Raw genomic sequence first — 15,688 nt, 5'->3', positions numbered from 1 at the left:
CAAATGCGGTCACTGCTGTCCTGGAACAAATATTTACCAAGACACTAATTCCTGTGTGAGTCAAACCAGGTCCCAGCCTCAGGAAAATCACAGCCAAGGGTGGGGTGGGGAGGTGAGACAGGACCACGGCCTAGCTCAGAGCAGACATGCTGGGGGAGCCCAGAGGAGGAGCAGATGTCTGGCCTGGGGTACCAGGGAGGAGCCAGGGGGGAACGGGGCCTGGTGGGGGGTGATGAGGATGAGGACGTCTAGTATTTAAGGCCAGCTGCTGAGGAGGCATGTAAGGAATTTGGCCTTTGTCCTGTAGACTCAAACCAGGGCCCTGGGAAGGTCAGGGCTGAGCCGGGGAGGAACATGCTGGGAGCCGAGGTTCGGGGACGGCCTCTCGGCAGCTTCCACGGAGCAGTGAGTGGGGCGGTGCCCTCAGCCCTGTGCTGCTCCTGCGGCGTCCTCTCCTGGGCTCTAGGCCGCTGCCTCCCTGGTTGTGCTTCCAGGAACGACGCCAGGCCCCGCAGGGAGGGGGGATGGGCTCCTGAGCACGCATTGGGTCTGGCACTTTGTTTATGTTGGGTCATTTGGCCCTCATAGCTGGGTCCCTGGCATTTTCCAAATGAAGATTCCTAATGGCTCATGAGGTGAGCAACTTGTCCAGAGTCACATGGCTGGGAGGTGGCAGGGCTGGGATGGGACCTGTTCTTTCTCCCGGGACATGAAGAAATCAACATTTTCCCGGGTCTTACAGAGAGGCTGTTCGGGGACCTCCCAGGAAAGAACCTGCTGTCTTCGAGGACAGCCATCATTTGACACCAGGTGCTGGGCACCCTGGGCTGGGCCTTTACCCCATGGGGCTACGGGGCCGCCCAGGGAGGGTCTGCGGTACGTGTGGGAATCTCACTTTGCTTCCGTGAAGTGGCAGTGTTTGAGCGGCTCAGGGAGGACCCCGCTGAGTGGCGCCATCTCGACCCCCGGAGTGGTTTGGCGCCAGTCTCCACACCCTCTGGAAGTGCCCTTCCCAGCACCCCAGAGGGCTCTTCGCAGCCTGCACCATCCGTTTTGGGGGGTGGGTTCTCAGAGCCCACCTGTTCCGCGTGCTCTCCGCACCAGCTGTGCGGGGGCCGGGCCCCGACACGGGCTTTGCCACTTCATCCCGCACGCACCATGCGAGGACACCCCAAGTGACAGAAGCCCTCATTTCTACAGGCACCCACCATGCAGGGCCACCTGCAGACAGATCTGTAACCATCCCGCCTGCTGACCTGCAGAGTGGGGTGTCGGGATTACACAAACAGTCACCGTCCCTCTCCCAGCCCATCAGGCACTGGGAAAGCAGGCCTCGGCGGCCGGGCCTGGCTGGTGGCTGGTGCTTCCTGTCCATGCAAAGAAAATCAACACTCGTTCATTAAAGTTATCGAGGGCCTGCTGCGTGTTCTGCTTTCCCAGGACGCAGGATGCGGCAGCAGGCAGGGCGGGGCCCTCCCTGGGGGCTGTTTCTGGGAACCTGGGCCATCAGCCAGTAAGTGACTGGAGAAAAGTGCCAGGTGTCTCCCAGGAACACTCTGGACGCCCTGTCCAGACGTGAACATCAGTGGGTGCCTGCAGGACGCTGGACACGCCACAGCGTCTTCCTGTCTATCCGTCGCGAACACTCTGGATGCCCTGTCCAGACGTGAACATCAGTGGGTGCCTGCAGGACGCTGGACACGCCACAGCGTCTTCCTGTCTATCCGTCGCGGCGCTGCTGCGAGACAGGAAGGTCCATTTCAGAGAGTGCGGCTGGCAGAGCCGCAGCCCCGAACGCGCCACGCCCTGACCCGAGCCCGTGAGTGTCCCCCGCATGGCAGAAGCGCCCCTGCAGATGGAGTCAGCTAACAGGCTTGCGGTGGGGAGGGGGTCCGGGCTCCCCTGTCCGTGAGCGCCCAGTGCGGTCGCCAGTGTCCTTGTCGGCGGCAGGCAGGAGGCCGGAGTGGCAGGGACCAGAAGACGCCGCACTGCTGGCCGTGAGCCGAGAAGCACAGGCCCCGCCGGGAGCTGGGAGAGGCGAGGAGATGGTCCCTGCATCCTCCAGAAGGAGCCAGCCCTGCCGGCAGCTGGATCCGAGCCCAGTGAGGCCCACGCCAGATTTCTGGCCTCTGGAACTGCTAGGAGAATACAGCTGTGTTGGTTTGAGTTGCTAAGTGTGGTCACTCCCTAGAGGAGCCACAGGGAGTGAGCACAGATGAGATGGGTGTGGGGAGGGCCGTGTTCTCCCAACACCAGACACCTCAGTGTCGATGGGGGTGCGGTCCAAGCCACCCTGCTGACACGGAGCCCAAAGTTCTTTCTTTTTTTAAGAGACAGGGTGTCACTCTGCTGCCCTGGCTGGAGTGCAGTGGTGTCATTGTAGCTCACTGTAGCCTCAAACTCCTAGACTCAAGGGATTCTCCTGCCTCAGCCTCCCGAGTGGCTGGGACCACAGATGTGTGCCACCATTTCTGGCTAATTTTTAAATTTTTTGTAGAGACAGGGTCTTACTATGTTGCCCAGGCTGGTCTCGAACTTCTTCCACCTTGGCCAAAATTCGTTCTTTTCAGTTGAAGCTGGAGTGCACATTTATAGCCTGTCAACACGAGGGGCTGGAGCTGGTCTCCTGAGATGCCGTGACTGTCGTGGCAGGGGCAGGGGGCAGGGGTGGGGGCGGAGCGTCCTGGTGCAGGTGCCCGGAGAGCGGGGAGTCTCAGGGGCCTCTGACCTTTCCTGGCACTAGGGTGGGATGGGGCGTGCGTGATGTGAGAAGACGAATAGGTGAGAAAGCCTGGACAGTCATCAATTTTAGAAAGAAAAGAATATATAAGGATATTCTTAAAAGGTACTCAATCACATTTTTCTAGTAAAATGTTGGGAAGAGAAGTACCAAATAATCTTTACCTGTGTGTACACCCAACCACCCAAATTTTAAAAAGCATCCTTGGGAATTTAACTCACTGTCTTAAAAATAAAACACACCTGAACTCTCCTTTGTGTGGGATGAGGCTCCAGGAGGGTTCGGGGTCCCACACGCTGCACCTGCTGCTCACAGTGCTCTGTCTTCTTGGCCAGTTTCTGCTGTTGAACTTTTATCCCTTCAAATTCTCTGACCTAAGCCTGGACCAAAACATCCCCTTGGTTCCCTGTCACACACCTGAGCCAGGTAAGACGTTCGGCCAGGACTGGGGAAGGACGGCCAGGAACAGCGCACGAGTGTCGAGAGCCAGTCTGGTCCTCCAGAAGAAGCAGGCTCGGCCTCCCGAGCCACGGCGGTCCCACGGTGGGGCTGAGTCAGGCCTCTCCCCACACCCCCGGCGTCACACACGGCGTGCTGTCACTGCCGCAGCAGCGCCCGCCCAAGTTACCGCCACACACAGGAGACCGCAGCTCTTTCGCTGTTCCACCCTCTCCCCCCACCCCTTCCTCCTCCACGCCCCACATGGCAGAGCACGAGCCCTGGGTGGGCCCGGCTGGCTCTCCAGTCCCTGCCTCCCGACCCGGCAGCACCACCTGGTCCACCGGTCCCAGCAAGGGCCTTGCCCCCACCCGCAGCCAGCCGAGGAAAGCGCTGTGGGGCTGCCATTCCGCCGCCTCTGCCTGGGCCCACTTCTCATGCCAGGCGCGTCCGCACCTGCTCCCCTGCCCTGGGCCAGCGCTCCTGCTGCTTTTCTTTTTACTTCTGGGCTATCCCTGAGTCCCTGTTCCCTCCCGCCTCCCCCGCCCTGTTGCTCTGATGAGACAGGCCCAGGTCCCTGGCCCCGTCCTGCGTGGGCAGCACAGACGCGTCACCTCTGGTCCCCCCACGCCAGCGGAGCAGTCCCCCCCACGCCAGCCAAGCAGTCCCCAGCGGTGGCCAGCGGGGCGTCCTGCCAGGTAATTCCGTTCTGACACTGTCTGCGGCTGTGGCCTCAGCTCCCCCAGACCGAGGGCTCCGTCCCCCGGGACGCCCCGCTGTGGACGCCAGTGCAGGTGTGGAGCCCCGTGCTCCTGCCAGACCGGGTCAGCCAGGTTCCGTTCATGTGCTAGCGTGGCTCTCAGCTCAGGGACACACTTCACCTATGTCTGCCTGTTTATTAAAAGGATGTTACAAAGGCTACAGACGAACAGCGGATGAAGAGGTGCATATGGCAGGGCACACTGGACGGTGTGCGGGCCCCCACGCCCTCTCCGGGTGCACCACCCGCCAGGAACCTCCTTGTGTGAAAGCCGTCACCGTGGCTTTAGCGTAATGCCACGGTGGATTAAACCGCTGGCCACTGGTGAGCAACTCAACCTTCAGCCCCTCTCTTCCCTGGAGACTGCAAGTCCGAGCCTCTGGTCCTGCCTTGGTCTCTCTGGGTGACAGCCCATCCTGATGCTGTCTAGGGGTCAGCCGTCCCCAGCTGTCTCACTAGCACACAAGGCTCTCGTATCACTCTAGAGATTCCAAGGGTCTTAGGAGTTGTTTGCCAGGAACCAGGGGCAGAGACCAAATATACAGTTCTCATCTTATCACAGCGCCATGGCCGGAGTGACAGGGTATCAGACTGGGCCAATGCCAGGCCCAGAGTCCCGGACCCACAGACCCCCACGCCACTGCCCCGCTGCGGGGCTGCTAGGGCCCTCTGGGAGGTGCCTCCCGGAAAACTCTTGGATTCCTGCTCTCAGCCTCTTATCCCTGAAAGTGGGGTTTTATCAAAACCCGCCCCTGCCCCAATCAAGGAGGGGCTGCCCCCTTGGAGGTCTTGCCACAGCATGAGGTCTGAAGGGCCCCTCTGGGCAGGTCATTGACACCCATAGGCTCCAAGGCAGTGGTTCCTGTGTGTGTGTGCGTGTGTGTGGCCCTCTAGCTCAAGGCGGGCCCACGCCTCGGGCCTCTGCTCCCCCCCCCCCCCGGGCAGCCTTTGCTTGGAGTTTCAGCTGCCCCTGTGGCCACAGCTGTGCCTGCCATCGGGCTGAGCCTGGATATCCCCAAGCGTTGACTCTTGCCCCCTGCCCAGTGCCTGCAGGAAGCCATGGCTTGGCATTTTGTCCTGAGCGTGTAGTTGTTATCCATGGGAGAGCCATCTGGCAGGCGTGCACGCCACCGAACCGGGAGCAGCCCATGTCACAGTGGCCAAATCCAGTGGGTGCAGGATTACCTTGTTTAATCCACACAGCACCACGAGGACGGTGCTGGTATTCCCCACCTTCTGGCAATGCGTAAAGTGGGGCATGACAATGTCAGGTAACCTTGACCCCCAAGATCCACACTGAGTGTCAAAGCCAGGGTTTGAGTCTGGGTGCTGCCACTCATAGAGCAGGCGCTCAGAAAACTTCTGTTGACTGAGTAGACGAGCAAGCAGATTTGCAAAGGTAAACGGTGATCTTTCTGAGGCTTTGCAAATACAGTAAGTGAAAGCTCACTTCTCCAAACAGCCGTCTCTATTTTGCATGTTTGGACTTTTGGGAGGCATAGATTTAGTAATGGGGTCCTTACAGTTTTCGTTTTTACTTTCCCCCTAATGTTTCTGTCTTTCGCAGATTTTCGGTCCCTCTCTGAAAGTCATCATGTCACTTGACTGTAGGCCCCTGCGTAATTCTAACAGCATCCAGGTAAAGATAAAGAGGTGCTTTGTGTTTTTAAAAAGGACCTTGGACTGTTTGAATCGCTCAGGACTCCAGCAATTATTTCCAGCTCTAAACACTTCCCTGTTGCTAGGAAACCACTCCCCGGAGGCTGGTGGACCTTTGTTAAAGTTTCTCATCAAGTGGTTGAACTTCTGCAGTGTGAAGACTCGGCCTCCCTCTTCTTCCTTCCAGAAGTGATAAGATCCATTGACCAAACTCACTGTTTCTAACTTTTCTCCAACTAACTAGATAATTTACTTTTTCTACAAATAGCCAGAAAGGCCCTTTTGGTCCCATTTAATTCACAGAATAACCTGCCCTTCTAAGACAGTGGAGTCCCCTGGGGAGTTTCAAAACTCCACCCCCAGCCCCGGACCTGCAGGAGCTGCACGAATGGAGCCCTGAGATCAGCTCGCCATAGCAGGGAGCTGCCCCGGGGAAGGGGGGCCGTTGACTGGCCGCCTCCCGCACAGCCTCTACCCCGCGCCGGACGCCGCGCGGGCTGCTCTTGGGTGTCGTCACTCTTCAGCCTCACGACAACTTCGTGAGGCTGATGAGACACTCAGGGACCTGCGGCACAGGGCAGGGCAGTGTGTTGCCTACGGTGCCACAAGGGTCCCCACCACTTCCTGCTGCTCCTCCTCCACCGAAGCAGGATCTGTCTGTGCGACCAACAGAAAGTGGCGGGAGTGCTGCCACGCCACTTCCAAGGCTTGTGGCTTTTGGCTTGGCTGCCCTCTGTCCTGTTGGCACTGACATGAGGGGCCATAAGCCCACAGCCACATGGTGAGATAGCAGCCACAGCCTCACTGCAGCTCGTGGGAGGCCCCAGGCTGGAGCCACCAGGCTGATCTGCGCCTGGGTTCCTGACGCCCAGAACCCGTGAGAGATGACGGTGCTGCTTTAAGCTGCTAACCCTGGGATAAGCGATGAGTCCCAACACAGGTAAGGGACAAGGCTGGGATTAAGCCCAGGTCTTCTGCTGCTGCATCCCCTCCTGGCCCCCACTCGGCCAGCCATCGTGGCCCTTGAGGACTCTTTCCCCAACCCCTCTGAAAGTCTCCAGGAGCCTTGGGATGTTCTGGGAAGTCTGCAAGGCTGTCAGATTTGTGGAGGACACGCCACCGTTGGAATCAGTCTTGCTTGTGCAGATGCTTCAATCCCTCCCGACTTGCTTGCCTTAACCACTTCGGTCCGGCGCTCACCGGCCGCGACGCCTCGCCCACAGCCGCACGCGCAGTCGCACGGGGCCTGCGCTGCGCACTCACCCACCGCGACGCCTCGCCCACGGCGGCACCCACAGTCGCACGGGGCCTGCGCTGCGCACTCACCCACCGTGACGCCTCGCCCACAGCCGCACGCGCAGTCGCACGGGGCCTGCGCTGCGCACTCACCCACCGCGACGCCTCGCCCACGGCGGCACCCACAGTCGCACGGGGCCTGCGCTGCGCACTCACCCACCGCGACGCCTCGCCCACGGCGGCACCCACAGTCGCACGGGGCCTGCGCTGCGCACTGACGGCGCGTCGGTCTTGCTCTCGTGTGACGAGGAAAGCCTGAAAGCACCGAGAGCTTGTTGTACTTCACAGGCAGCTTTCCTTGTCATGTAAATCAGAAGAGGTAACATATACATGTATGTTTTCATTACATTATTTTTAAGTGTTCACAATTTTATTTTGATAAATGAAAGATTAGAAAAGTTGTATCACGGCTGTCAGCTAAAGTGGCGCTCGGCTGCGCCTTCACATCACGGCTGTCGGCTACAGTCGCTGTGCGCGTCCACCTGTGGCTGTCGACTACAGTCCACGCTCGTACCGAAGTGGTTAAGGAGCTTCAGGGCGGCGGCCACTGTCTGCGTCCAGGGCTGCAACAATTTTCAGGCATCCCAGAGTGAAGCCGAGCTGAACGGCCTTGTGGTGCTGTCACCTTGTTGGCCTGAGCTCCTGTGCACTCTCATCCCTGTCTGTCCTGGGCTGGAGCTCCTTGATCCCCGCTTGGGGAGCTGGAGGGCGGCCTGGGTGCCGCTTAGGCCTTGGTGCCACCAGGCACCTGTCACCGGACTTCGGAAGGCTTGTCCGATAACCTGAGTCTCAACTCCTCCTGGGAACAGAGTGGGTGATACACCTCTCGGTGTTTTACTCCCCTGTGAGAAGTGCCTGCCTGGAAATTTCTGCTGCTTTCTGCTGAAAGAAATTACGATTGCTGAGATCCAAATAGCCTCGGGAAGGGGACAGCCTCCTGACGCAAGCAAGCAGAAACGCTCCCTGGAGAAGGCGTGGCCTGGCATCGGGCGGGCGCCAGCCGAGAGGAGGTGGTCGCGCTTCTCATTTCCAGGGTCTCCTTTTACTCTCTGAGGGCTCTCGTTTCCCATATCCTCTTATCTCTGTGCAGACATTCATTAACATACGTTTTAAAAACTCCGTTCCATTTTTGTGCTGTGTCTGAAGATTCCAGCCTTTTCCCGTTCTGCCCGTCTTGGTCTCGGCCGTCCTCCGCGCCAGGGTCCTCGCTGCCTGCCGGTGTGTCGGCGCAGCTGGGCGCGGCCGCAGGAGCCGTGAGTGGCGGCGCGGGCTGCCTGGCGAACGACGAGCTTCCCAGTAGGACGCCTTGCTCCGCCATGTCCTGGAGGGCCTCCGAGCGTCAGGGTCTTGGTCTCTTCTCTGGGCTCGTCAGGCAGCCTTTGGTCGTCTACCTGGTGTGGACGGGTGGGTGTCACCTGCTCCCATGGCATCTGGGACAGACTTTCAGAAACCCGCAACCCTCTCCCTGTCTGCACCCCCTCTTCAGAGGCGAGTGCCTCCAGCTGCAGACCGCCTGGGTTCCACGGCGCACACCAGTTTCCCTGTGGGTGCCCGTCTTTGGGAACCACTCGCTGAGTGAAGCCCTGCTGCCTTAGGCTCCAAGCAGTTCCCAGCGCCATCTACCTCTGGCTTCCGAAATCCCAAGAGCCACGCGATCCACGTCCTGTCCTTCTGCCTCCGTGCGTTTTTGTGTTTTACCTTTTACTGACACCTCAGCAGGCTCTTGGGTGAGAGGGCGTTCGGTCTACGATGTTTACCAGGGTTCTCTGGGCTCCTGCACAGAACCCAATATTTAGTCCAAACAGGCTTCACTCAGCCAGTGGGTCCCAAAGACGGAGTCAGGGCCAGGCCTGTGCTGGAGCCTGGGCACTCGGCAGTGAGTGGACAATGGTCGCCATGCTCCTGTCAGTGTTGGCACCAGGGGCCAGTGCGGCGGCGGGGGGCAAGGGCTGAGGGTGGGAGGCTGGACTCACTCAGGAGTCTCTTGGGGACACGGGGTGTGGAAGTGGCTCCAGGCGGGAAGCACATGCGCAGCGGCTGGAACACCCCCCGAACACGGCCTGGAGGGACCCGGAGCTGTGCAGGTGGCCAGGGAGTCCCCGACACGCTGGGCTCTGGGGACACGATGCCTGGGCGCGGATCCTGGCCCCAGCACTGACAGGCCTGGCCCTGGGTGAGTCACTTTCCTCTTTGTGCCTCAGTTTCCTTACTGATAAACTGGGGGACCCACAGTGCCCTCTCAGAGGGTGACTGTGGATGAAGGAGAGGATGCGCAGTGTGGGCCACGGCTCAGCAGCGGCCCCTGTTGATGCTAGTAATGATGTGCGTGGAGGAAGGCGGGCCACCACCGCGGGGCCCATGCCAGGACAAGGCCTGGCCGTAGCCCTGGCGGTGTCGGTGCCTCAGAGCTCGCAGGGCTGGGGAGAGGCGAGATCCCGACAGGCCCGGGTGAGGCAGGCAAAACCTGGGCAACATCTCATGCAGCCCACCGTACCTGGACGCCCCCTCTGGCACCCGGCGCAGCTGTGGGGCTAGGGTCTGGCGCGCAGCAGGGGCCCCTGCCGCGTGTGGACCTGGCTGGAGCAGCTCTGGCCGCCCCACCCAGAGGCCCGCTCCCCACTGACCTCGGGCTCCGAGCCGCCTGCATCTTGCCCTCCAGGAGCTTTGCCTGCCTGCTTGGCCACACCTGGCTGCTGCTCCTCTGTCCCCCGGAAGCCCATTAAGTCTTGCCGGATCTCCGCAGGAAAGAGCCCCACCTTGCCACCCTCGAGACAGGCAGGTGTCCCCAGGGGCTCAGCCCACCTGTGCTGATCGCGATGTGCCTCGGGGCCCAGGCAGGTGTTTGTCGGTGAATGGGGCCCATTCCCCACCTGAAGCCGCAGCCGTGAGATCACAATGCGGGTGCTCAGGGACACTGAGGCTGCCATGACAAATGACCACAAACTTAGTGACCTAAAGGAGCACATATCTTCTCCCTTACAGCCTGTGGGCTGGAAGTCCCACATGGGTCCCACTGACTGGGATGCACAAGGTGCCGGCAGCTGAGCTCCCCCAGCGGCCAGGGGCCCCGCGCCCCTCAGCTCCCGGCCCCTCCCTCCAGCTGCAAAGCCAGCCGTGGCCGGGCCAGTCCCCACACTCCCACATCACGTCTCCCTGACCCTTCTTCCATTGTTCCATCTCCCTCTAAGCACAGCCAGAATGGCTCTCCACGCTCAAGGACCCGTGTGACTAGATGGGTCCCACCTGGAGAGTCGGGGTGCTCTGTCTCCCCGTCTAGTCCGCGGCTCCATCGCGCGTGCAAACCCCAGCCAGGGCCGTGCTCTGCCTGCGCTGCTGCAGCCGGATGCCGGGGCTGAGGCCCCCTAGCGCCCACCCTCCAAGCATCGGCCACGTGCCTGGGGCTTCGGCATAAGCTAAGTTGACCTCTCTGAGCCTCAGTGTCTCCATATGTCGAATGGATATAACGACAGTGCTGCCCCACGTGCTGCAGAAAGGACGACACGGAGCCTGGACGGGGCGGTGAGCACAGGCCGTGTCACCCCCAGCACGGCGGGCGGCGCCGTGGCCCCGTCAGGCGGGCTTCGTGACCCCGTCAGGCGGGCTTCGTGACCCCGTCAGGCGGGCTTCGTGACCTGGCGGGTCACCCTGTGACGCTGAGCAGTGTGAACCCTCTATGGATACAGGCAGTCAGAAAGGTTGATCAGTGTCCCAGGTCATGCAGCCAAGAGGTGGCCTCCTCCTGCCCGTGCTGGGCTGTGGGGGACGGAGGGCTGGCAGAGGCCCCTGCCAGCTGGCTGCCAGCACAGCTCCTGCCATCCTGCTGCGGAGCCTGAGCCCCAAACGCCCCCGTGAGAGCCAGAGGCAGGGCCTGGCTCTGGGGAAGGTCTGGGAAAAGCTGCGGGTGTGCAGAGCTCGTCCCCACGCCCTCTCCTGCTCCCTCGACAGCCGCACCCGCAGCAGCAGCGGTGGCCAGGCTGGGCCTCTCTGGCGTCCGGAGGGCCCCGGTGTCCCCTCCCAGACCTCCACTCCCTGGGACCTCAGGCATGGCATGGTGGTGCTGCTGGGTGGGGCGCTGGATTAGGGTTAGCCGGCCCAAGCTGGAAATGCCCTGGTTCCAGCTAGTCCTACCCGTGTGACCTTTACCCTCTCTGAACCTGAGCGTCTCCATCGGGGCCGTGCCCCCGTGGAGGGTGCAGTGTCGGGAAAGCACGGTGGGCTCTGCTCACCGCTCCAAAGCAGCACGGCTCCCGCTTGCTTGCGGACTGCTGTGTGCCCGTCGCGGTGCCAGGCACGCTCACCTGCGCGCCCAACCCCAGACCCGGCGGTGGGGGGACCGTCAGCTCCCTTCTTCAGGTGTGAGTTCAGAGCTCAGAAAGGCTGTGAGTTGCACCAGCAGCCACAGGTGGCAAAGCCTAGATGTGAGCCAAGCCTCTCAGTGACAAAGGCAGCATGCGCCCCATACTCCGCGCGCCCCTGCGGTGTGCCGCACCGAAAACAGCAGCATTCGGAGCCTCACTGCAGACGGAACGTTTGTTATTTTATTGGAAAAAGCTGGTATTAACATATTTATAGTTTCACTCAACAGTTGAATAACTCGTGAGACATCAAAGAAAAAAGAATGCACCTAGGAGGTAGGGTCCGGAACCACGGGCTCTGACAGCCCTGCCGCCACGCCCCCACTGCCACCACCAACAGCGCCATCCTGGGGCCAGCTGAGTTAAAACAGAAACGAGGAAACCCCACAACTTCACAACGACCCTGCGAGCGCCCGCAGGCTCCAGGCGGCTGGGAAGTTTAGCAGTGTGCGATGCGGAGTCTGCGACCACATACCGGCCCTCCCGAGTTCCAGGCCTGCCCCCCTACGTCTTCTCTCAGCAGCGTTTGATCTTCGCAGCTTGCTTTGGACACCAGTATTTTCCAGGAGTCCAAAGTCCAAAGACATACTTTTCTTCAGAGAAGATCTCTTTCTTTCTTTTCTTTTCCCTTTTTGGTTTGGTACCCAAAGTTTAAAACAGAAGTAAGGAACTAGAAACTCCTTTTGAAGACTGTGAGCTTTGTACTTTTAAGATGATAAATGTTAAATCTACAATTTGACAGTAACCTCTAGCTGCAAATGTAAATTTCCTCTCTTAACAAATCTGACTCACAAAGGGAAATGACCATGCCAAATATCCAAGAAATTGTGTAAGGCCCTCAGAGCTGGATTTTGGCTTCAACAGATTTCTATACAATTTACCACATTCTTGAACCTCTTTACATGGGGAAAAAACTGATCCAATCCTTTGATTGTTAAATCTAATTAGAATAGATATGTACATATAATACTGTCCAGGTCACCTGGATTTTACAGTGATATATAAACAAACATTCTTCATTCATGTTGATTAAAAAAAATGGATCCACTTCCCTGTGCGGGTGCTGCGTGGCCGGAAGTGAGTGGACGTGTGCTGTGTGCTTTTACACACACAAAGCATGCCATGATCCACTGAGAACATTCTCAGTTGGGTCTATTTCCTGGGTTATGTTTCATCTTGTAAAAAAAATAAAATAAAATAAGCTGGATTCTGCCAGGCCTCTGCACTCTGCTTTCCGAATCAAAATGCCAGGCCAGGTGGTTCTGCTGAGATTCCACGAGCAAAGATGACACGGGGTGGGTGGCCTGGTCTTACCAGGACATGAGGGTCTACTGTGGAAAAGCCACACTCTCTGTGGCCCTCCGTGTCAGAGGGAAGAGCTCCCCCTCGACAGCACCCTCTGGGACTACGTGGTCCTTAAAGAAAACATACCCTAAAATACCCTAACATGCAATTTCCTCTCGGGCGCAGTTCAGTGCATTTGAGAAAGGAGCACCGGGGCAGGCTCGGGCGAAGCCAGGAGTCCCAGAGAGGGCCGAACTCCTGACGTCACCAAGCCGGAGACGGGCCACCTGTGGGTCTTCTCCAGCTTCCCAGGACCCTTGCACTTCACAAGAGGAGGAAGCGTTTCGCTTCCAGAACCCTCCGTATAATGTTGCTTTAATATGAGCCACCAACGTGCTGGACTGGGAAGAGCCTCGTGCGAGGACCTGGGCAGGGCTCTGGACTCCGCCGAGCGGCTGGTGCCTGCCCACCAACTTGTCTGTCTGCTCAAAGCCTTGGTCTCCGCACGTGGGCAGGGGATAAGGAGTGTCTGCCTCTTGCCCTGGCACTGGCCCGGAGCCTGGCAGGAGCGAGCGGTTGGTGTGCATGGAGATGAGTGGACGCCCACCGCATGGCCGTGAGAGGGCTGCACAGAGGTGGACGGGAGCCGGGGTCAGCTTCCGGAAGGTGCCCAGTGAGCGCTGAGGACCGCGGGAGAGCTCCTGCAGAGAGCGGCGGGTGGGGTGAACCCGCTCCAGGCCGAGCACTGCCCGGCACCTGGCAGAGGCTCAGCGAATGGTGGTGAAACCGGGTGAGGACCACAGCCACGCTGGCCGAGCCATTCTCTACCCTTCCTCTCAGGAAACCGTACCAGTCCTGGGCCCTGGGACACTGAAAGACATTCGGAAACCTGAGCGAGAGGCCTGCATCGCCGCTGCAACTTCTCAGCGTGAATTCACCATCCAAAAACAAAGGTGACAAAATCCGCTCTGAGACAGGGCAAACAGCCCCATGTATAATCCAAAGAGCCCTGGCTGGCTGAGCTTCCTTACGGGGCCCTGACCTGCGAGGCGCGTGGGGGCAGCTCCAGCAGCTCCACACCCACCCGACCGGCCGCCCAAGGGCCTGGAGTGAAACGTTAACCTGGACATGTAAAAATCCCATGGATATGGGGCCGCAGACGAGTCAGAGGGCACGTGAATGAAGGAACCCTGAACTGCAAGATTCGACAGTCCATTTTATGATTTGCAGCCGTGGACCCTGCCTTTCCTCTTTGTTAGACAGCCACTGCCAAAGGCAGTGCTGGCCCAGAGAAGCTGGCGGGGCCAGGCCCAAGCTTCCCAGGCCCGCACACTGCCACCTCTGCCACCGTCCTTACCGCCACTCGGATTTCCTCCCCTCCTCGCGCCGGGGTCGCGCGGCCGCGTCGGGGACAAGGGCACACGCCTCTGCACACCTAGTGCATGTCGGAGTTCGCCTTGTCCTGGAAGATGTACAGGTTGTTGGTGGCCGCGATGGCAATGATGTTCTCGGCCGGGTGCCAGGCTGTGTGCAGGATCTTCTTGGTGAAGTCCAAGCTGTCCACGCTGATGTCATCGCGCCGGCGCTTGCCGCCCACACACACGCGCCGGGGCTTGAGCACGGCCCGGGGCTTGCTGCTCTCCCGAGAGGCCTCCAGGGTCACGTCCCGCTTGGTGTTGCGGTCGAACATGCGGAAGAAGTTGTTGTAGGCTCCTGTCATGATGACGCTGGCGGGAGAAGGACAGGCATCAGGCGGGAGGACGATAGACACCTGTCTCTTCTCAAGAAACAGCCCCAGAGCCCTCGGGCCATCGCTGCCTGGAAGGGGCCCACCCCGCCTCGGTGCCCGCCGCTCGGTCCCTTGTGCCCTCACGTTCCAGCTGCCATCACCACGCGGATTTGGAGCTAAGACAGCTTTAATGCTCAGCCCCACACATGATAAAAAGACCCTCTTGTACTTCCCTGTTAGCCCCGGAGAGACGGCCCCCGGCTTTCAGAGACTGTGCGACCACACGGGGAAGCAGACACAGGCGTCACCGGGACAGAAGCTCCGCGGCGGACACAGGGCAGGCCTCGGGGTCCAGGGGACCGTCCTTCCCTCCAGGAACCCAGGACTCGCCTGCCCGAGCAGATGGGTGAGCCGTGAGTGTGCACTGCCGTGGAGAGGGGCACTCGCGTGCAGGTGGCCGCAGACCCCCGCCCCACCAAGGATTTCCCACCTGTGCACTCCCCGTCCCGCCTCTCCCCTCCTCTCCCAAGGAGAAAGGGTGAGCGAATGTGCACGACAAGGGCAGGAGAGGACATGCAGCCAGGGGGCCTGCGCCCAAAGGGTCTTGGGGTGTGACCCCTGTGAGGCCCGGAGCAGCTGTGGGGTGCAAGGCACCTGGGGGGGCTGAGGAAGAGGGGTCCAGAAAGCAAAAATGAGGGTGAAGAAGTGGTTCTGTTTAAGGTGCTTCACAGAGGTCCCCAGAAAGTGGAAATCCTTTTATTCCTTTGGAGCCGAGCTGTGCTTCTGGGGGTGACACTGCTGGAGACAGGACCACGTGGGTCTGGGTTTCCAAGGGTCACTGCTGACAAGGCTTCCGCGTCATCCGCGCCACCCGCGCCACACCGCACGGCGGGGGAGCAGGCCCGGCCCACCTGGACAGGACAGGGCATCTTATCAGGCACCTGGGGCCTGCGGGGCTCAGATGCTCCAGGACCGGCTCCGGGGAAACTGCACGATGCCCTGTCACAGGCTGCAGGGGACACATTCCCTCGTAACAAGGTTTCCTTTCCATATTCATGGGGCGAACAATGAGTGTATCAAATCAGGGTATGTAGGACATCCATCACCTGGAACATTTACCGTTTCTTTGTGTTGGGAACCTTTCAAATTTCTCCCAGCCGCTCTGAAATATACAATAAACTGCAGCTGACAACAGCCCCACCGCGCACGGAGCGCAGACCCGCTGCTCCTCTGGCGGCACGTTTGTGTCCTTAACGGGCGTTTCCTCCCGTGGGAGGAGTGGCGTCAGGAGAGCGTGGTGCCCAAGGCCCCGCCTGGGACGTCTCTGGGGAACGGGAGGACGAGGACGAGGACGGGCGGGGGTTGGGAAGGTGCCCCTCGCCCGCCTGTGGGCCGGTTCTCGCCGTCCCTCTGGATGGGCGTGCTGG

The 15,688-nt window shown here is 60.0% G+C and overlaps 1 protein-coding gene across 4 annotated transcripts in view; it reads right to left on the bottom strand.

Moving 5' to 3' along the window:
* Nucleotides 1-10,821: 10,821 nt before the first annotated feature.
* PPP2R2C (protein phosphatase 2 regulatory subunit Bgamma) overlaps nt 10,822-15,688 on the bottom strand; it is a 133,108-nt gene continuing 128,241 nt past the window's right edge. Inside the window, exon 9 of one of the 4 annotated variants that reach the window (XM_012747681.2) lies at nt 10,822-14,259. In XM_012747681.2, the coding sequence (XP_012603135.1) occupies nt 13,968-14,259 (292 nt within the window). In that variant the 3' untranslated portion in view covers nt 10,822-13,967. The other 3 variants (XM_012747684.2, XM_012747682.3, XM_075992946.1) reach the window with 3 other exon arrangements.

The sequence above is a fragment of the Microcebus murinus genome, chromosome 16 (assembly GCF_040939455.1).
Source record: "Microcebus murinus isolate Inina chromosome 16, M.murinus_Inina_mat1.0, whole genome shotgun sequence".
Lineage (NCBI taxonomy): Eukaryota > Metazoa > Chordata > Mammalia > Primates > Cheirogaleidae > Microcebus > Microcebus murinus.
This window is presented reverse-complemented; position numbering and strand designations above follow the sequence as displayed.